Source organism: Oncorhynchus nerka, linkage group LG11, assembly GCF_034236695.1.
Source record: "Oncorhynchus nerka isolate Pitt River linkage group LG11, Oner_Uvic_2.0, whole genome shotgun sequence".
In the NCBI taxonomy this organism is placed as follows: domain Eukaryota; kingdom Metazoa; phylum Chordata; class Actinopteri; order Salmoniformes; family Salmonidae; genus Oncorhynchus; species Oncorhynchus nerka.
In genome coordinates, this window is record NC_088406.1 from 36,756,007 (window position 1) to 36,778,582 (window position 22,576).

At 42.6% G+C, this 22,576-nt stretch overlaps 1 protein-coding gene and 1 pseudogene across 5 annotated transcripts in view; both read right to left on the reverse strand.

The window, feature by feature from the left end:
- The window catches only part of LOC115136800 (RNA N6-adenosine-methyltransferase METTL16-like), a 35,453-nt pseudogene extending 22,388 nt beyond the window's left edge, over nt 1-13,065 (reverse strand).
- A 3,004-nt stretch (nt 13,066-16,069) lies between these two features.
- LOC115136804 (lissencephaly-1 homolog A-like) overlaps nt 16,070-22,576 on the reverse strand; it is a 63,254-nt gene continuing 56,747 nt past the window's right edge. For all 5 annotated transcript variants that reach the window (XM_029672607.2, XM_029672609.2, XM_029672610.2 and 2 more), the window contains one exon: nt 16,070-18,632. In XM_029672607.2, coding sequence (XP_029528467.1) covers nt 18,559-18,632 — 74 coding nt within the window. In that variant the 3' untranslated portion in view covers nt 16,070-18,558. The remainder of the gene's footprint in view (nt 18,633-22,576) is intronic.

A 22,576-nucleotide genomic window follows, 5' to 3' on the forward strand; every position in this document is an offset into this window, starting at 1 on the left:
AACTGTCGTTTTGTCCATCAGTATGGTATTGAAGCTCTTTCTGTCTGTCAGTGTCTTTAGTTCTGTCAGCGAGTCATCTCTATCAGTCTGTCCTTCTGTCAGTTTGTCAGTGGGTCATGTACTGTATAGTAATGATTCTCTCTTCTGTAATCAACACCTGGCTGCTGCGGATGGACATCAAGCACATTTAAACAGCTCTCCTCTGCCTCACTGCTCACCCAGATATTCACGAAAACAGCCAAGCCAGATTGCTGATAAACTAACTACCTCAAACGCTCTGCACATCCACAATGAAAATACCCACAACCCATGCCAATATGCTTTCACTCACACAGTAGATGCTTGCACCTGGTGGTGACATCGGCATATGTGTCTGCAATCATCTGCATTTACACAATGTCATTTTCACACTGAACAGACCGTTGGCAATTTCACCACAAAGACGAGGCTGGATAATTTTTTATTTTATTTTTTGAGAACAAGTTCTTATTCGCAACTGCGACCTGGCCAAGACAACACAGAGTTACACATGGAGTAAACAATTAACAAGTCAATAACACAGTAGGAAAAAAAAGAGTCTATATACATTGTGTGCAAAAGGCATCAGGAGGTAGGTCGAATAATTACAATTTTGCAGATTAACACTGGAGTGATAAATGATCAGATGGTCATGTACAGGTAGAGATATTGGTGTGCAAAAGAGCAGAAAGGTAAATAAATATAAACAGTATGGGGATGAGGTAGGTAAAATTGGATGGGCTATTTACCGATAGACTATGTACAGCTGCAGCGATCGGTTAGCTGCTCAGATAGCAGATGTTTGAAGTTGGTGAGGGAGATAAAAGTCTCCAACTTCAAAGATTTTTGCAATTCGTTCCAGTCACAGGCAGCAGAGAACTGGAAGGAAAGGCGGTGAGATACACCTGCTGGAGCGCGTGCTACGGGTGGGTGTTGCCATCGTGACCAGTGAACTGAGATAAGGCGGAGCTTTACCTAGCATGGACTTGTAGATGACCTGGAGCCAGTGGGTCTGGCGACGAATATGTAGCGAGGGCCAGCCGACTAAAGCATACAGGTCGCAGTGGTGGGTGGTATAAGGTGCTTTAGTAACAAAACGGATGGCACTGTGATAAACTGCATCCAGTTTGCTGAGTAGAGTATTGGAAGCTATTTTGTAGATGACGTCGCCGAAGTCGAGGATCGGTAGGATAGTCAGTTTTACTAGGGTAAGTTTGGCGGCGTGAGTGAAGGAGGCTTTGTTGCGGAATAGAAAGCAGACTCTAGATTTGATTTTCGATTGGAGATGTTTGATATGAGTCTGGAAGGAGAGTTTACAGCTAGCCAGACACCTAGGTACTTATAGATGTCCACATATTCTAGGCCGGAACCATCCAGGGTGGTGATGCTAGTCGGGCGTGTGGGTGCAGGCAGCGACCGGTTGAAAAGCATGCATTTGGTTTTACTAGCGTTTAAGAGCAGTTTGAGGCCACGGAAGGAGTGTTGTATGGCATTGAAGCTCGTTTGGAGGTTAGATAGCACAGTGTCCAAGGACGGGCCGGAAGTATACAGAATGGTGTCGTCGGTGTAGAGGTGGATCAGGGAATCGACCGCAGCAAGAGCAACATCATTGATATATACAGAGAAAAGAGTCGGCCCGAGGATTGAACCCTGTGGCACCCCCATAGAGACTGCCAGAGGACCGGACAGCATGCCCTCCGATTTGACGCACTGAACTCTGTCTGCAAAGTAGTTGGTGAACCAGGCAAGGCAGTCATTAGAAAAACCGAGGCTATTGAGTCTGCCGATAAGAATATGGTGATTGACAGAGTCGAAAGCCTTGGCATGGTCGATGAAGACGGCTGCACAGTACGGTCTTTTATCGATGGCGATTATGATATCGTTTAGTACCTTGAGCGTGGCTTGGTGCACCCGTGACCGGCTCGGAAACCAGATTGCACAGCGGAGAAGGTACGGTGGGATTCGAGATGGTCAGTGATCTGTTTGTTGACTTGGCTTTCGAAGACCTTAGATAGGCAGGGCAGGATGGATATAGGTCTGTAACAGTTTGGGTCCAGGGTGTCTCCCCCTTTGAAGAGGGGGATGACTGCGGCAGCTTTCCAATCCTTGGGGATCTCAGACGATATGAAAGAGAGATTGAACAGGCTGGTAATAGGGGTTGAGATAATTTCCTGGAATACGAATGAGAGGGGTGTACACACTAGAGGTCGACCGATTAATCGGAATGGCCGATTAATTAGGGCCGATTTCAAGTTTTCATAACAATCGGTAATTTTGGACACCGATTTTTTTATTTTTTTTAACACCTTTATTTAACCTCTCTGTGCACGGAACCCGGTAGCGGGATGAAATTCGACAACATACGGTGATCGCTACATAAATAGTCATATTAAACATTCATGAAAATACAAGTGTCTCACATGTTTCGAAAGCCTAGAATATTGCTAATCCAACTGCGTTGTCAGATTTAAAAAAGGATTTACTGTGAAAGAATACGATGAGATTATCTGAGGATAGAGCCCCATAAAAAACAACTATTTCAACCAGCACAAGCATAACAAAATCACAAACTGCAATAAAATAAATTGTTTACCTTTGACGAACTTCCTCTGTTTGCAATTCCAATGCTCATTGTTACACAATGAATGGTCTATTGTTTGATAAAAATCCATTTTTATAGCCTAACACGAAACATTTTGTGAACCGCTTGTGTCGTGAAGTCCGTCTCATTCCATTTTCGACGACACACTCGAGGTAAATGCACACGTAAAACGTGACTTTTCCAGTCATGTTTCGTTTCATTGCAATCAACTGGTTTGTTTGTAATACAACCAAACCTGATGGGTCATTTCGCGGGACGTATTGACTGAAAGAAACCGATTTGAAGACAACAAGTAATGACATCATTGTGCACCAATGATTTGCCTGCTGTTTCGTTGATTGACTGTATTTTAACCCAATGACCACTGATTGTCTTGAAATCTAGCTGGGTAGATAGCCAATGAGCTGAGGTAAACGGCAATATGTAATGTTTGTGTTGGAAGACCAACCCATGTAGTAAACTCCAGCGTAAAGAGGGTAATTCGCCATTGAAGTTTCATACCGGAAGGAGCCCACGCATGTTACGCACAGCATTGTTTTGGTAAAGCGCATATTCAGCTGTTTATATATCAATCAGCATGGAGACTAAGTCAGGGAAAGCTAAATCTAAGTCTAGATATACAGATGTGCACACAATTTTAGAAGAAATTGATCGAGGACGATTAATTTAGCGATTCCCAAATGGAGGAATATTTTTTGAACGGAGAGGACATCGTTTTGGACTGGTAAGTTCTTCTCATGCTAATGCCGTTGTTTGAAATGAATAATATAAAATATTATTTGTGAAATGAAATAGCCTATTTGAGGCTGTTGAGGGGAGGGCAGGCCCACAACAATGGCCAAAGTGAAATGGAGACCGTAGATACAGCTGGTCTGTTGTAATATAATAAAGACAGTAGATCTAGATGCAATGTCATAATATAAATGAGTAGATCTAGCAGGTCTATAATAATATATTCAACCTTACGTTCCCTGTACTCTATATATATCTGTTTATTATACCTGTTGATACAGGGCTCATATGTGAAACTATTCTAACGGAACATTTTCTTTCACAGTGACACCGACTCCAAATGGGAGCCCCCAGTGCCAAGGTGTCCATCCCCCACTGAAGCTGGTTCATCCAGCTCCTGCCACAAGTGGTGTTCATCTGCCCAAATTTATTTTTGCAGGCATGGATGTGCTATGGCACCTGGCATCAGCAGCATAATATTGTGTAGAGGACTGAGGGTCTTCCAAATATTGAAAGTGTTATTTTGTAAATGTATATATTTATTTTTATATATATTGTGTTAGAATACAATTTTGGTATTTTGTATATAGTTATTCCATTCAAAATGTATAACTTCACCAATTTGGCCACTTGGGTACATTTGGGCTACTTGTGTGGGACACCTGGGTGACTTCATGATAAATGTCATGTAGCACACTCATTTTGGAAGTTATCATTCTGAAACTTTGCACAAGTACTGTTGCCCTCTTATATTTTTCACTGAAATTGTCCCCATCATCCTATCTGAATGTTTGTTTTATCTTGTTCATTTTAAAGATGATACAACCATAAAAATAAAAAACGTATGTTTTCTTTCATTGTATTATCTAAACCAGATCTATTGTGTTATATTCTCCTACATTCAATTCACATTTACACAAACTTCAGAGTGTTTTCTTTCAAATGGTACCAATAATATGCATATCCTTGGTTCTGTGCCTGAGCTACAGGCAGTTAAATTTGGGTACTTATTTTCCACCATAATTTGCAAATAAATTCATTTAAAATCCTACAAATGTGATTTTCTGGATTTTCTTCTCCTCATTTTGTCTGTCATAGTTGAAGTGTACCTATGATGAACATTACAGTCCTCTCTCATATTTTTAAGTGGGAGAACTTGCAAAAAAGTATTTAGCCAGCCACCAATTGTGCCCCACTGTATTGCACTTTTACTTTCTACTCCAATACTTTGTTTTTGCATTATTTAAACCAAATTGAACATGTTTCATTATTTATTTGAGGCTAAATTGATTTTATTGATGTATTATATTAAGTTAAAATAAGTGTTAATTCAATAATTGTTGTAATTGTCATTATTACAAATAAATTGTAAAAAAATATATATATTAAAAAATAAATTACAAAAATCTGCCGGTATCGGCTTTTTTTGTCCTCCAATAATTGGTATCGGCTTTGAATATCATAATCGGTCGACCTCTAGTACACACATATATATAGGGGGTGGGGGGGGTATCCTCTAGTAATTGGAGTAGTGCTGGACAGGCTAGACCATGGCTGGGGAGGTTTGGGACTTCAGTCCGTCATTAGCAGGAATCAAAGAAAAGCTAGCAACTCAGGACACTCTTCATCCTCTATCATCAAACAGAGACCGCGGGAAGAGGGAGAGGGGGAATGAGGGAAGAGGAAGAGAGTGAGCAAGACAGAAAGAGGATGCAGAGAAGAAGGAAAGGACAGAGGCAAGATGGAGGTATAGAAAGTACACAAGGCAGAGAATAAGAGCAAGAGAGATGTGCTCCATTACGCGCAGTCAGCTCCAGCCCAGCACCAGGTGCAGCGATGACTGCGCAGTTGAGTTGACATCAAAAACAACATTAACCCAATAGCCTCCCTTTCTTCTCCTGCCTGTATGTATGTCTGGTCTTTCTCTCTATTGCACCTGGCTGCCTACCCAGCCATGATAACCTCTCCTGCAGCCACAGGCGGAGGCAATACTGGTCAACCAGGACTGCTGAGTGCTTTCAATCTAGCCTCTAAGCTTCTTAATGCAATACTTTATTTCGCCTTGTAAATTAAATGTTTGAAATGTATTTCTCATTAACCCCCACATCTCTATTCCAAATGAAAATTAGTCACCATGTTTTGTTTTTTTGAGGAACAGAATCCGAACCGGGAACGAAGGTGATCTATACTGTCCCAGAACATAACTTTTAAAAGCATGGGATCCGGTTAAACATTCCTTTAAAGGAGTTTTTCTCCAGTCCAACAAAGTGCCTATGCAAAGCCATTACTCTTGTCACTCAGAAACCTATTTGAGTGTCTGCCTGCCAGCTGAAAATCTTTTGCCAGTGTGTGTGTGCGCGCTTAGACAACCTGCCCCTCACCAGCAGAAGCATAAACGGTGTTAGAATATTCATACTAACCTAACCCTACTATTTGTGATATAAATTGAGTATGTAGTATGCTAAAAGTTCCCGGATGTCATACTAAATTCACCAAAATGTGAGGAATACAGCAGAGGACACTAGGTACATGCTGTTCAGAAAATGCCACAACGTTTTCAGATTTGAAGAGAATGGCGTAAAATATTCAGCCGAAGTACAACGAAAGAGGATACAAATTCATTGCTTGAACTAATTTGGACAAATATTGAGCAATGTAATAAAGTAATGACTTTTTAAATAAGTTACATTACACCTTATGTTGGCTGACAATTTGTTAGCTACACTATCCTTACGAACCTCATAGCATTACAGCAGTATGTACCGGTATGTTAGCTACACTATCCTTACGAACCTCATAGCATTACAGGAGTATGTACCAGTCGACCGATTAGTCGGAATGGCCGATTAATTAGGGCCGATTTCAAGTTTTCATAACAATCGGTAATCTGCATTTTTGGACACCGATTATATTGCAATCCACGAGGAGACTGCGAGGCAGGCTGACCACCTGTTACGCGAGTGCATGCAGCAAGCAGCCATGGTAAGTTGCTAGCTAGCATTAAACTTACCTTATAATAAACAATCAATCAATCTTAACATAATCACTAGTTAAGTACACATGGTTGATGATATTACTAGTTTAACTAGCTTGTCCTGTGTTGCACATAATCAATGCGGTGCCTGAAATTGTGTCAGTTCTCTTGTGTTAAGTGCCAGCAGAGTCAGAGTATATGCAGCAGTTATCAATGCGGTGCCTGAAATTGTGTCAGTTCTCTTGTGTTAAGTGCCAGCAGAGTCAGGGTATATGCAGCAGTTTGGGTCACCAGGCTCGTTGCGAACTGTGTGAAGACCATTTCTTCCTGAGAAAGACCGTAATTAATTTGCCAGATTTTTACATAATTATGACATAACATTGAAGGCTGTGCAATGTAACAGCAATATTTAGACTTAGGGTTGTCACCCGTTCGATAAAATACGGAACGGTTCCGTATTTTACTGAAAAAATAATTGTTTTGTTTCCAAAATGATAGTTTCCCGGATTTGACCATATTAATGACCCAAGGCTCGTATTTCTGTGTGTTTATTGTATTATAATTAAGTCTATGATTTGATATAGCAGTCTGACTGAGCGGTGGTAGGCAGCAGCAGGCTCGTAAGCATTCATTCAAACCGCACTTTCCTGCGTTTGCCAGCAGCTTTTCGCAATTCTTGAAGCACGGCGCTGTTAATGACTTCAAGCCTATCAACTCCCGAGATTAGGCTGGCAATACTAGTGTCTATAAGAACATCCAATAGTCAAATGTATATAAAATACAAATGGTATAAAGAGAAATAGTCCTATAATAACTACAACCTAAAACTTCTTAACTTTAACCAAAGATTTCCGGGTTGGACCATTTTATGGACCATTTAACCATTTACTTCCGGGTTGGAGCGAGCGGTCGCATCTGCACTCGGTCCGCAGGTAGTATTACATTTCATTACATTTCATTACATTTCATTATAGTACAACGGTTTGATTTGTCTAATCTTAGCAATTTCTTCTTAGCTAGCTACACAGCCGTCTTTGTATCATAGATAATTGCGTAATTATCGTATTTCGTCGTCCTAACGCAGTCTACACTGCCCTGCAGCTAGCCAGCTAGCTAACGTCCACCGTTAGCTAGTCCACCGTCTACCGATTAGCAGCACAACTATTACACTCAACTGAACGACTTGATTAGTGTAGTGTTAGCTAGCTACATAGTTGTCTTTGCTGTCTTCGTACCCAAGATAATTGTGTAGTTTAGAGTGTGTAGTTTTATGTCGTCCTTAACATAGGAGACTCTGCTAGCTAGCCAACAGCTAGCCAACGTCTACCGAACAGAACTTCTGCACTCAACAATCCGGTCGCATTTCGCTTCGCTCCACAGGTAGTATCACATTTTTCATTTCATTTCATTACAGTACAACGGCTTGATTTGTTTGATCGTTTACATAGCTAGCTACATAGCCGTCTTTGTATCAAATATAATTGTGTAGTCTAGAGCGATTTCCTAGGTTAGTTAGCCAGCTATTGTCGTTCTTTTAACGCAACGTAACGTAATCAACACTGCTAGCTAGCCAGCTAGCCCCGAATAGCAGCACAGTAGAAACTATTACACTCAACGGAACGACTTGATTAGTGTAGTGTCAACAACGCAGCCAATGCCAACTAGCCTACTTAGTCAACAACGCAGCCTCTGCCAGCTAGCCTACTTCAGCAGTACTGTATCATTTTAATCATTTTAGTCAATAAGATTCTTGCTACGTAAGCTTAACTCTCTGAACACTCGTGACGTGTAGTCCACTTGTCATTCCAATCTCCTTTGCATTAGCGTAGCCTCTTGTGTAGCCTGTCAACTATGTGTCTGTCTATCCCTGTTCTCTCCTCTCTGCACAGACCATACAAACGCTCCACACCGCGTGGCCGCGGCCACCCTAATCTGGTGGTCCCAGCGCGCACGACCCACGTGGAGTTCCAGGTCTCCGGTAGCCTCTGGAACTGCCGATCTGCGGCCAACAAGGCAGAGTTCATCTCCGCCTATGTCTCCCTCCAGTCCCTCGACTTCTTGGCACTGACGGAAACATGGATCACCACAGACAACACTGCTACTCCTACTGCTCTCTCTTCGTCTGCCCACGTGTTCTCGCACACCCCGAGAGCTTCTGGTCAGCGGGGTGGTGGCACCGGGATCCTCATCTCTCCCAAGTGGTCATTCTCTCTTTCTCCCCTTACCCATCTGTCTATCGCCTCCTTTGAATTCCATGCTGTCACAGTTACCAGCCCTTTCAAGCTTAACATCCTTATCATTTATCGCCCTCCAGGTTCCCTCGGAGAGTTCATCAATGAGCTTGATGCCTTGATAAGCTCCTTTCCTGAGGACGGCTCACCTCTCACAGTTCTGGGCGACTTTAACCTCCCCACGCCTACCTTTGACTCATTCCTCTCTGCCTCCTTCTTTCCACTCCTCTCCTCTTTTGACCTCACCCTCTCACCTTCCCCCCTACTCACAAGGCAGGAAATACGCTCGACCTCATCTTTACTAGATGCTGTTCCTCCACTAACCTCGTTGCAACTCCCCTCCAAGTCTCCGACCACTACCTTGTATCCTTTTCCCTCTCGCTCTCATCCAACACTTCCCACACTGCCCCTACTGGATGGTATCGCGCCGTCCCAACCTTCGCTCTCTCTCCCCCGCTTCTCTCCTCTTCCATCCTATCATCTCTTCCCTCTGCTCAAACCTTCTCCAACCTATCTCCTGATTCTGCCTCCTCAACCCTCCTCTCCTCCCTTTCTGCATCCTTTGACTCTCTATGTCCCCTATCCTCCAGGCCGGCTCGGTCCTCCCCTCCCGCTCCGTGGCTCGACGACTCATTGCGAGCTCACAGAACAGGGCTCCGGGCAGCCGAGCGGAAATGGAGGAAAACTTGACATCCTTTCACTCCCTCCTCTCTACATTTTCCTCTTCTCTCTCTGCTGCTAAAGCCACTTTCTACCACTCTAAATTCCAAGCATCTGCCTCTAACCCTAGGAAGCTCTTTGCAACCTTCTCCTCCCTCCTGAATCCTCCTCCCCCTCCCCCTCCTCCTCTCTGCAGATGACTTCGATCAACCATTTTGAAAAGAAGGTCGACGACATCCGATCCTCGTTTGCTAAGTCAAACGACACCGCTGGTTCTGCTCACACTGCCCTACCCTGTGCTCTGACCTCTTTCTCCTCTCTCTCCAGATGAAATCTCGCGTCTTGTGACGGCCGGCCGCCCTACAACCTGCCCGCTTGACCCTATCCCCTCCTCTCTTCTCCAGACCATTTCCGGAGACCTCCTCCCTTACCTCACCTCGCTCATCAACTCATCCCTGACCGCTGGCCACGTCCCTTCCGTCTTCAAGAGAGCGAGAGTTGCACCCCTTCTGAAAAAACCTACACTCGATCCCTCCGATGTCAACAACTACAGACCAGTATCCCTTCTTTCTTTTCTCTCCAAAACTCTTGAACGTGCCGTCCTTGGCCAGCTCTCCCGCTATCTCTCTCAGAATGACCTTCTTGATCCAAATCAGTCAGGTTTCATGACTAGTCATTCAACTGAGACTGCTCTTCTCTGTATCACGGAGGCGCTCCGCACTGCTAAAGCTAACTCTCTCTCCTCTGCTCTCATCCTTCTAGACCTATCGGCTGCCTTCGATACTGTGAACCATCAGATCCTCCTCTCCACCCTCTCCGAGTTGGGCATCTCCCGGCGCGGCCCACGCTTGGATTGCGTCCTACCTGACAGGTCACTCCTACCAGGTGGCGTGGCGAGAACCGTCTCCACACCACGTGCTCTCACCACTGGTGTCCCCCAGGGCTCTGTTCTAGGCCCTCTCCTATTCTCGCTATACACCAAGTCACTTGGCTCTGTCATAACCTCACATGGTCTCTCCTATCATTGCTATGCAGACGACACACAATTAATCTTCTCCTTTCCCCCTTCTGATGACCAGGTGGCGAATCGCATCTCTGCATGTCTGGCAGACAGCTTGAGATCACCACCTCAAGCTGAACCTCGGCAAGACGGAGCTGCTCTTCCTCCCGGGGAAGGACTGCCCGTTCCATGATCTCGCCATCACGGTTGACAACTCCATTGTGTCCTCCTCCCAGAGCGCTAAGAACCTTGGCGTGATCCTGGACAACACCCTGTCGTTCTCAACTAACATCAAGGCGGTGGCCCGTTCCTGTAGGTTCATGCTCTACAACATCCGCAGAGTACGACCCTGCCTCACACAGGAAGCGGCGCAGGTCCTAATCCAGGCACTTGTCATCTCCCGTCTGGATTACTGCAACTCGCTGTTGGCTGGGCTCCCTGCCTGTGCCATTAAACCCCTACAACTCATCCAGAACGCCGCAGCCCGTCTGGTGTTCAACCTTCCCAAGTTCTCTCACGTCACCCCGCTCCTCCGCTCCCTCCACTGGCTTCCAGTTGAAGCTCGCATCCGCTACAAGACCATGGTGCTTGCCTACGGAGCTGTGAGGGGAACGGCACCTCAGTACCTCCAGGCTCTGATCAGGCCCTACACCCAAACAAGGGCACTGCGTTCATCCACCTCTGGCCTGCTCGCCTCCCTACCACTGAGGAAGTACAGTTCCCGCTCAGCCCAGTCAAAACTGTTCGCTGCTCTGGCCCCCCAATGGTGGAACAAACTCCCTCACGACGCCAGGACAGCGGAGTCAATCACCACCTTCCGGAGACACCTGAAACCCCACCTCTTTAAGGAATACCTAGGATAGGATAAAGTAATCCCTCTCACCCCCTCCCCTGAAAAGATTTAGATGCACTACTGTTCCACTGGAGGTCATAAGGTGAATGCACCAATTTGTAAGTCGCTCTGGATAAGAGCGTCTGCTAAATGACTTAAATGTAATGTAAATGTAAGATGTTTCATTATTATTTGAGACTAAATAGATTTTATTTAAGTATTATATTAAGTTAAAATAAGTGTTCATTGAGTATTGTTTTAATTGTCATTATTGCAAATATATTGGAGGACCAAAAAAAGCCAATACCGATTAATCGGCCGATTTAGATATTCAGTACTGAGTGTTGCAACCAAAGACAGACTATTTTTTACACGCTGCGCGCTTCAGCGGTTCCATTGTGTGCTTGTGTGGCCTACCACTTCGCGGCTGAGCCGTTGTTTCTCCTAGACGTTCCCACTTCCCAATAACAGCACTTACATTTGACAGGTGCAGCTCTAGCAGAGCAGAAATTTGACGAACTGACTGTCTCTGACTTAAGCAGCCATCGTGTTTGTTTTTCCCACAACCAGAAGGGGAGTAAATTACACAAAAGCACACCATGATGTGATGTGACAGGACTCAGCAGTCACAATCACACAATCTTTCCCCTTGTCAGTTCTGTGAGAGAAACCTCTCAAGCCTTTGTTCTGTGAGGAAAAGTGAAGACAATCTTGACAGTAGAGATGTGATCTGAAAAGCCACTCGGAGATAGAAAGCAGCCCCAAAACTCTCTACCTCTCTGTCCATCCTTCACGCCCTGTCCCTCTCCCTCCATCGCCCCCTCTTCTCTCTCTGCATATTTCACATCCCTGTGTGTGTCCCAATTACTGGCTGGCAGACCCTGCCCTCCAGTCAGGGAGAATTGAGACAGTCTCCCTCTCTCATCAGACTGTGTGACCCCCTAACCCCCCACTCTGCACCTCCCATTCCCTCTCCAGCCCTGGTTCCTCCTGGTTTCCAACTTTCCACTCCTCCCCATCAGAGCTGAGATTCTGTCTGTAGCGCATGCATTAATAATTCCAGTGATCACTTTTTCTTCCTCTGTAGCCGATGAACATCACAAGCAACCACAGGCATTTGTCTAAACCCTGCTCTAATAGTTATATGGGAAGCTAGTGTCTATGGGTAACATCTGTAACAAACTATACCATTTCCTCTGAAAGAGGAAGGGAGAAAAACATTTTTTTAATGGTGTGATAAGAGGATAATCAAACTGTCTTTGATGCCTCTCTCCTTCCAACTCTCTGTCCCTCCTACTGTGAGTTCTCCCTGTCACCTGCTAGCTGGACACACTTCACACTTACACGAGAAAACTACAGTAATGAGAGAACATGCTGGGGAGTTGGCAACACTAAAAAAAAAAACGAATTCTGCAACACACATGGGTTTTACTGGTGTGACCCCAAATAAATAGTGGCAAAAATTGACACTAAGTCATAGTCAACAGCATTGGCTCCCAACTCTGGTCCTTAAGTACCCCCAACAGCACATTTTTTGTTGTAGCTCGGGACAAACATACCTGAGATTCAACTCATTGAGTGCCTGATGATTAGTTGACAAGTTGAATACGCCATGCTTATCCGGGGCTACAATAAATATGTGAACTGTTGGGGATATTCGAGGACCGGAGTTAGGAACAACTGGGCTACAGCATATGTACTGGGGCGTATTCATTGCGCCGATTCTGTTGCAAAACGTTTCTTAAATGGAAGCAACCCTTTAACTCAGTGGAAGCAACCGGAACGAAACGGGGAGGGTCCTATAACTACCAGAATTTGTCCAATACAACTTATAGTTTTGCTCACGTTTGGTTCTTAAAACGATTTCCGTAGCTAATGAATACGCCCTGTACTCACATAGCTCTGCCACCCAGGTTGGTGTGGACATGCTGTTCGAAGTCTGGATACTTGGAGGCCGAGTAGGCCAAGTCCGGAGGCTTGTCTTTGTAGCGGTTCCATTGACCTGTTTAGTGACATTTTCACTTCACTGTGGAGGAAGAACACATGATACACAATTTTACATTTTAACTCAAAGGGTTGGAACGCTAAAAAGTTAGCTAACTGACATAAATGCGTGTAAAATACTACATACAAAAGGTAAAACTATGGGGATAGTATCTAGCTTGTTAGCTAACTAAACGCATTAAATCAGTAAACTGCAAGTTAGCCACCTAGCTAAAGCACATTTCAACTCCATGCCAACAAGATGGCTATATAAGACATCTAAATGAGATGCCTAGCGTTAGCTAGCCTCTTGTTATAATGGTAGTAACTTGAATACCTGAAATATTCGTATGTAGAGTTGTCTTGTACACACGATCTGAGAACTCACGTTGGACTTTTTTTGCATAAACGATATAGCGTTTCTTCTGTGATGGTGGACGAAGTCACAATTCTGCGACGAGACATTGGTTGACGTCGATATTCGGCGCATTCAAAACAGTCAACATTTTGAAGGGTCAGGGCTATCCGGGATCTTTGGTTAGTCCCTACTCTAAATCTTAACCATAATTTCTTACCTAACCATTTCACATTCCTACTTCAATTGAGGTATGGATCCCGCCAGCATGGATATTTTGAAGCATGATAGGTTGAGGCTACATATCATCAGTAGTATCCCGACAACAATTTATAGTTGATGTTGAGTGTGTGTGGTTGATTGATCTATTCTCCACATACAAATGATCCTTCATTCAGAAGCAGACGGCAAAATGATGGCAATTGTACACCCTACCCACCCTGTCAAACATTTGCAAAGGGGCAACAGTAAAACAGATTGACACTTGCACAAATGTATCCAAGTGAATTAAAATATTGCTTGAGCAAGTATATTTGAGTCATAACCTAAACTGCTCAGCATGATTAATCTGTTCCCAGAGCTGCATTTTACACTTCATCGATATTTTTCAAGATCATGAGACATTTTTAGTGTAGTCAGACAATTAGACATAGCAGGAAGGTGCCAGCCAGGTGGAACCATGCACTTATCTGGAAGATTGCAAAAATAAATAAAGACACCAACATGGTCTTAGAAATGTAAGATTTAGATTTTTGGGTCTGTTAATGTAAATTGTCAATCACATTCTGTTCCAAGTATGGTTTCCATCATCTCTTGGCATACATAACAGCTGTGAACATTAAAAATGAATCCCTACCATTATATTAATACTTCACACACACACAGTATACTGGCAATATGTAATTATGATCATTTAATGATCTATAATTTTCTACCCAAGAAAAAATACATGCCAGTCGCTGAAGAAAATCATGAAATGTTAAGACTCGCTTTCCCCGAAACCTTTAGCTCAAAATCAGAAAATCCCTAAATGAACTGATCTGTGGTAGACATGTAATATATCAAGCAGTGAATGTTCTTTGTTGAGAACCCCCCCTCCAACCCAATAAAAGGACAACATTTACATATTTTTCTTTAATTATGTTGCAAACAATAATGACATCCAGATATTTTGTTAGCAATTTTGCTGTGTGAAGAGTGAGAAAGACGTTGAAAGCAAAACTATAAATCCTGTTCAAGCTGTGAGAAGTCTGAAGCCCTCAATCTATTCACAAGGCAGATTATAGCAGACAGATGGACTTGAGACTGAGGGGGAAGGACCAACAGACAGTGCAAGCTTGTCTGCCAGTCCCTCTGATCCACCTAGCCAGTGCAGCATAGGGATTGCTTGGGAGCTGCAAATGGCAAAAAGTGATTTCTTTTCACAGGGAAGGTACAATAGCACAGTTATGGAAAGCATTCATTCAATGACAACTATATTACAAGGGGAGACACACATTCTCCCTCTGGACAATTTGTTTATAGACCTTTCTTGTCTAACCCAAGAAAAGGAAAGCTGAGTTCTTTAATAACAATAAGAGTCAAGTCAAATAACCATTTAGGCTCACTTCAGGCCTGGTTTAGAATTTACACACAAGGAACCTGATATGGTAATCCTGAATTAAGCCAATCTGAAGAGAGAATCGGCTTAAATCAGGAAGCTAATTTAGCCTAGGATTGAGAACAGAACAGATCAGGACATCTGAATGCTGAAGCTAAACCATGTCGTCTTACTGTAGTTACATTTTTTGGGTTTCAGCTAAAACACGTTTTATGGTGCATCAGCACCACCATGTCCAATTGTCCTATCGATGGTTGGTGTAACGGAATGAACTCAAGCCGACTCTTCAATCAAAGTCTCTCCCTCCCTCTGACTGACAGAGAAAGGAGCTTGGAGAAAGACCTGTCTAGTCTGATTAAATACATGGGGGTCTCTAGTCTAGAGGAGGCATAAGTGGTATTCTCTCAAGGAGGCTTCTTTTCTCTCAGAACATCTTTAGTCTGCCACAATCCCATCGCATATAGAGGAATGAAGGAGCCAATTCATACATTTACAGATCTGTCCTCCTTTCAGCAGCAACAACCAACCACATTAAGTACAGCGAGGTCTGTCTGCAGCCATCAAGCCAGCCTGAGCCAACCTGTCTGGTGTCTTTGAAAAGTCAATATGCAAAATACACAGTATACATAGATACACAGGGACAATACACCTGCTTACTGGCAAGCAACAGTAGGGGTACCACCCCTTCTCATAAGAGATGGAGTTCTCTTATCCTACTTCTCGCTCTTTTTACAGTATATAAATTTGTCAAGTGGACAGACTAGCCTTTGACACCTTAGCGGAGTGGCCTGTGGCTGATTGAGTCTGCGTCTTAAGTGCACTAATTTTAGTGAATAGGGTGCCATTTCAGACTCGGCCTCATAGCACTTGAACCAGAAAGGCTCACAAGACCAGATGGCTCAGCCTCTGGTACAACAGGGGTACATGCAGCAGTGGTATTGTCAACAGGTCAAAGGGTTCATCACACTAGCCACTATGAGGGTTCAGAGGTCAACAGCAGCAGCTAGCTACATCCAATCAAATACACACAGGAAGAGGAACAGGAAGTTATTCAGCAAAGAAGCTTAAAATAATCAAATCAGTTAAGCAAGTGGAGTACTTTATTATTAGAGAATTGCATCATAATGCAAAAAGGCTGATTTTAAAAAATGATATTTTGTTTATGCATTTTATTGAGTCTTAATTTCTCTTCGATCGCCAGTCGGACAAAGGACCAAAGAGCTAACGAAAAGCAGGGATGTGCAAGATAATAGGATTCTTCCTCGCCTGCTGCAGAGTAAGAAGCAAGATGTTATTTTTTGTTGTTGGGGGGAATGGTTGGTCTCCATTGTCATAGATAGATTTGGTTAGATTAGAATTAGTTCCAATTGTCATTTTTCATTATTTCTTCAGCCTTCTAGCTCATTAAGATGAACAGAATAGGATACAGATGTGCTTGCCACCCTGGAGACTACTGCAATGTGTTAGAGTCAGTCCTGAAGAGTTTTGACCCAAGAGCTCTTCCCTAGGAATGGTGTCTAAGCACTCTCCTGTGCACAAACAGATCCTAGTAGGTCTAGCCCAAGACCAACGTCGGTCTGTGGCAAGGGAGCTGCTGTATGTAGTCTTAGGGGTGAAGATCCCTATACAAGAACTACAACCATCAGACCTCTACTGTACAGAGAACACAATCATTCATTAGCATGTCTACTGCTAGCATTTTATTTCATCACCAACTGAATTAATGAATCCCCCCCGAAAGTTACCCAGTCAGTTCAGTGGAAACACAGATTTGGACACTTACCTACAGCTCAGTAAAAAGCTTTAGTTTACATGTCTTTCTCCCTCACAGAAACAGCTTTATTACCTCTCAATTCTTTGTATTTTTCCAGGGAGATATTTTGCACATCAAAACCAGAGGGGCAACTTTGACTCCTTGTCATGCTATGACGACGTCTCTCTGACTGTGTCCGACTGTGTTTGAAACTTGCATATTTCATCCAGAGCTAAGGCTTAAGCTTACTACCCTCCCTAATTTACACAGCCCATAGAAGCAAGCAGCACAAGACGATGGCCAACTGAGCATCAAATCTCTTACATGATTCCTATAGTATAAGGGATAATAAAACCCAGCTGACACCTGATTCGTCATATGGTTAGAAAAAGGGAGAAGGTTCAGTTGAGTCCAGTGGAAATCACTCAGGTTAGACTTGAGACAACAGTGAGACATCTTACAGAGGGAGGGAGACACCTAAAGGTCTTTCTTTTCAAGTGCTTGAGATTAAAAAGAGGTGATATCCCTGAAGTCAGTTGCTAAAGGGCCAAGTGCTAAAGAAAGGCTGAGGCGGTCGGTCGCCTGATCAGTTGCGGCCAACCATAAGGTCCAGTACCAGTCCGAACAGACAGGGGGCAGCGTTTCAGGGAGGAGTAACCTCACACTATCGGCTCACATTGCCTAAATGCTAACCTGAAAGTCATCAGTCCACTGAGTTTTCAGCCAAAATGCTAACCCACTGAAATAAGATCACCAGCTGCGCAGCCTAGCCAGGTTAATTCATTCAGATGCCAATATAGAAAGGTTCCGATTCAATAAACATAATTCAGTCATTGGATTGGATAATTCTAAGCCTATCAGGTGTGGTTTTGCTACTCAGTTTAGGACGCGTCGTCATGACAAGAGTACAAAGCTGTTTTGTTTTCTCAACCCCCAGATGACCGAAGATAGACAACAGTTTGAAACAATCGTATATGCAGCCATTAATATATTATCTAGTTCCACATGAAGAGAAATGGTATGCACACTTCAGAAGTGATGTTACAAAGCTACAGATTATTCCAATAACAAAACCCCCACAGACAGACAATCTCATATCCTCCGACATCAAGGGATTATACTTTTCCTTTTCCCCCTCAAAAAGGTCACTGACAGACTACAACAGTGAAAAGGAGAGAAAATAACAAAAATAAAATAAACAGGGGGAAAAAAGTGACAAAAATAATAAATCTGACACGAAAAGAAACGACAGTCGTTTTTAAAATGATCAGTGTTAGCGCCCTACGTTTTACACCCAGTCAAAGAATGTGTCCCAAAAGGCACCCTATTCCCTGTAGTGTACTACCTTGGATCAGGGCACATAGGCCCTGTTCATAGGTATTGCAACATATAGGGAATAGTGTGGCATTTGTGACGCACACAAAGAAACATCTGCCTTCAATAAGTAGGTAGGTAAGGCTGCATGTGACAACAGACTTAGCCAGCCCCACCCATGTTAAACCTATGGTACTTCTAGACAACCTTATGTAAATTTACAGTATACAATTTTGGATTCATCATCACCATGCAAGAACACTTTTTTTGCTGTGTAACATTTAATAGCTCAATCTACATCCAGAATAATGTACATAAAAGGACCATAGTTATTGGACCAGAGAGCGTGATGACAGGATAAGGTATTAACCATGGTGTGTGAGTGTAACCAGAGGTGATGAAAGAGATAGTGTTAGGTGGAATGAGGCCTATAGGAGGTGGGGTGAGAGGAGGTGGGGTGGTAATTGGGATGGTGGTGGTCCGATCTTCTTAGGCCTGATCGGATCAGCGACACTCCCACACTTTTACTGTTTGATCTACGCTCCCGGTGACAACATACGGCGCATTCTTGTGGAAATCTGAGAAGAAGAGGAGAAAGGGCATCAGTACAAAGGAAGAGTAAATCATTTGTCTATTTCACTTGCTTTGGCCATGTGAACATGTTTCCCATGCCCACAAAGCCCTTTGAATTTAATTTAAATTAATTGAGAGAATCGGGTTCTATCCAGAGGAGATGGCAGAATAATTAGTTAACTTCCACATTAAAGGCCATTTATCAAGCATATTCCATTTAGCAGTATGACCTGAAAATATCATTATTTTATTATCAATAGTTGAATTGGGGCATTTCATTAACTAGACAAAGCTCTTTACCGCTTGGTACATGCATCACATAGAAAAGCACAGCACATCAACCTCAACAAAAGGTGTATTTGTCTTCTCCCCCCAAAATATCCAAACAATAGCTTACAGCAGTGCTCTGTGTGTGTGTGGCTAGATTTCGGAGGCTGAGGCTTCAAACAGCACTAGCCTGACAGGAAAGCTGGCTGGATAGCTGGAGTCTCCTTCTCCGGAGAGTTCCCTAGCCTTGATCCGCTTAGAAGAATCAGATTTGAGGAAAATTGGGAAAATCCTAGAGTATTTGTCTACCTCTTAGACCCCAGCTGCCAGCTAGCAGCCCCCAGGATATTGAGCCAGGCAAGACCAGTTTATCATAACTCTACAACCCCCACCCCTCTCCTATCCATCTATCTATCCCTAACCCCATTCAACCAACGTTCAAAACAGCTTTGTCTAACCCTGCCTGTTCCTCTCACTCTGGGGCCTATAGCATGATGCACCCGGGGGGGTTAATGCAGAGCCTCCTAGCTCACACCTCAATAAACCACCAAACAAAGAACTAACAACTCAGGAAACACCAGAGTTGAGTTCACTAAGGACATGGAGATACAGGCAGGTACTCCCTGAACTTAACCACTGAGATGAAATCAAATGTTCGTTTCACGTTGCAAAATGTTTTGTAGTACTGAGTGATTAGTGCTTTTTGAGGTTAGTTCCGTTTGATTATAAAAAAATAACGTTTTTTTGATTTCAGTTTCAATAATATTTTTAAGCATTAAATGCACTATGCATTATGTGGATTGAATGCTGTCCCAGAATAAAACATTAAATAAAAGTAACATGATGATAGTGACTGCCTATTACTGCTCATCAATTATTAACCATAATTTAACTTCTTCGAGATAGGGGGCGCTCTTTTAATTTTTGGATAAAAAACGTTCCCGTTTTAAACAAGATATTTTGTCACGAAAAGATGCTCGACTATGCATGTAACAGCTTTGGAAATAAAAAACTCTGACGTTTCCAAAACTGCAAAGATATTATCTGAGAGTGCCCTAGAACTAATGCTACAGGCGAAACCAAGATGAAGTTTCATACAGGAAATGCCCCAGATTCTGAAGGCGCTGTGTTCCAATGTCTCCTTATATGGCTGTGAATGCGCCAGGAATGAGCCTGCCCTTTGTGTCGTTTCTCCAAGGTGTCTGCAGCATTGTGACGTATTTGTAGGCATATCATTGGAAGATTGACCATAAAGAGACTACATTTACCAGGTGTCCGCCCGGTGTCCTGTGTCGAAATTATTGCGTAATCTTTAGGTCCATGCGCCGTTCCATTTCTTCAGAAGAGAAAGTCAACTGCCACGATGGATTTATCGTCGATAGATATGTGAAAAACACCTTGAGGATTGATTCTAAACATCGGTTTGCCATGTTTGTCGATATTATGGAGTTAATTTGGAAAAAAGTTCGCGTTTTAATGACTTAATTTTCGTTTTTTTTCTTACCCAAACGTGATGAAGAAAACGGAGCGATTTGTCAACACAAATAATATTTTTGTAAAAACTGAACATTTGCTATCTAACTGAGAGTCTCCTCATTGAAAACATCTGAAGTTCTTCAAAGGTAAATTATTTTTATTTGAATGTTTTTCTGGTTTTTGTGAAAATGTTGCATGCTGAATGTCAGGCATTATCCTATGCTAGGCTATCAATACTGTTACACAAATGCTTGTTTTGCTATGGTTGAGAAGCATATTTTTGAAAATCTGAGATGACAGTGTTGTTAAAACCTGTTAGGGAAGTTGTTAAAAATCGCGCAACATTTCAGCGCCCTGCTATTCATGCCAGGAATATAGTATATGCATATAATTAGTATGTGTGGATAGAAAACACTCAGACGTTTCTAAAACTGGTTAAATCACGGCTGTGACTATAACAGAACGTGCGTTTCATCGAAAAGTGCAGGAAAATCTGATCACTGAAAATGGAAATAAATATCCATGCTCTACTTCCAGGAATTGTTCAAAGTGAACCGGATTAAATGAGGCCGAGGTTGCAGTACCTACAGCTTCCACACGATGTCTAGAGTCTTGTCATTTGATTCGGCTTTGATTCTTGGTCAAACCGACACAAGGGAACCGATTCCCTCCGGTCTCCGACCGGATGTTTTGGTTGAGATTTCTCCGGACATTTTTTCGAGACGGACACCTATAGAATTTACATCGCCTCCTGATGAATTTTATCGCTTATTAACGTGTACTAATACCTAAAGTTGCATTACAAAAGTATTTCGAAGTGTTTTGTGAAAGTTTATTGTCAACTTTTTTTATTAAAAAAAATGACGTTACGTTCTAAAACGCTATTTTTTTCCGTTGTTCACACAGTATTCATAGATCGATATCTAGGCTATATATGGACCGATTTAATTTAAAAAAAGACCCAAAATGATGTTTATGGGACATCTAGGAGTGCCAAGAAAGAAGCTCGTCAAAGGTAATGAATGTTTTATATTTTATTTCTGCGTTTTGAGTAGCCCCCGGCTATCGCAAAATCTGTCGTTAGGTGACGTTGCTGTATTCTGGGGGATACATGCTATCAGATAATAGCTTCTCATGCTTTTGCCAAAAAGCATTTTACAAATCTGACTTGGTGGATAGATTCACAACGAGTGTAGCTTTAATTCAGTACATTGTATGTCCATTTTAATGAAAGTTTGAGTTTTATCAACCACTATACTCTTGAACATTTCCGCTGATTGATGTTCCTACCCCGGGACCACGGCCCTAACAAGTTAACAAAAGGCTAAGCTTGAGAGCAAATAGATTTATTTAATTTCATTTGCGATTTTCATTAATAGTTAACGTTGCGTTATGCTAATGAGCGTGCGGATAGATTTACACAATCCTGGATACAGGTTTTTTTCGTAGCTAAACGTGACGCAGAAAACGGAGCGATTTGTCCTAAACAAATAATCTTTCAGGAAAAACTGAACATTTGCTATCTAACAGAGTCTCCTCATTGAAAACATCCGAAGTTCTTCAAAGGTAAATGATTTTATTTGAATGCTTTTCTGGTTTTTGTGAAAATGTTGCCTGCTGAATGCTAACGCTAAATGCTACGCTAGCTATCAATACAGTTACACAAATGCTTGTTTTGCTATGGTTGAGAAGCATATTTTGAAAATCTGAGATGACAGTGTTGTTAACAAAAATCTAAGCTTGAGAGCTAGCATATTGATTCATTTCATTTGCGATTTTCATGAATAGTTAACGTTGGGTTATGGTAATGAGCTTGAGGCTGTATTCACGTTCCCGGATCCGGGATGGCTCGTCGCAACAGGTTAAATATTTCAGTTGTGTATATTACATTTGTTTTATTTGATGACTAGTAATCATCTCATCTTTACAGAGCTGCTGCATATGGTGTCTGACAAAATCCCTATTTTGTAGTTCTTCAAAGTAAATAAGGCATATTTTTATGACTACTGAATACCAACTATCAATCACTTATTTAAAGTATTTTCAGTTAGAGATACCTCGCAAAGCAACACTTGCTCTCTATATCATCTCACGATTGTGAATTCTTCCCTCTTCCCTAGCAGGCATAAAAGAAAAACTTGACAAGTAGATGTGCAATGGATTATGGTCATTGTAGTTTATTACGCCGCTTTATGCATTAAACTAT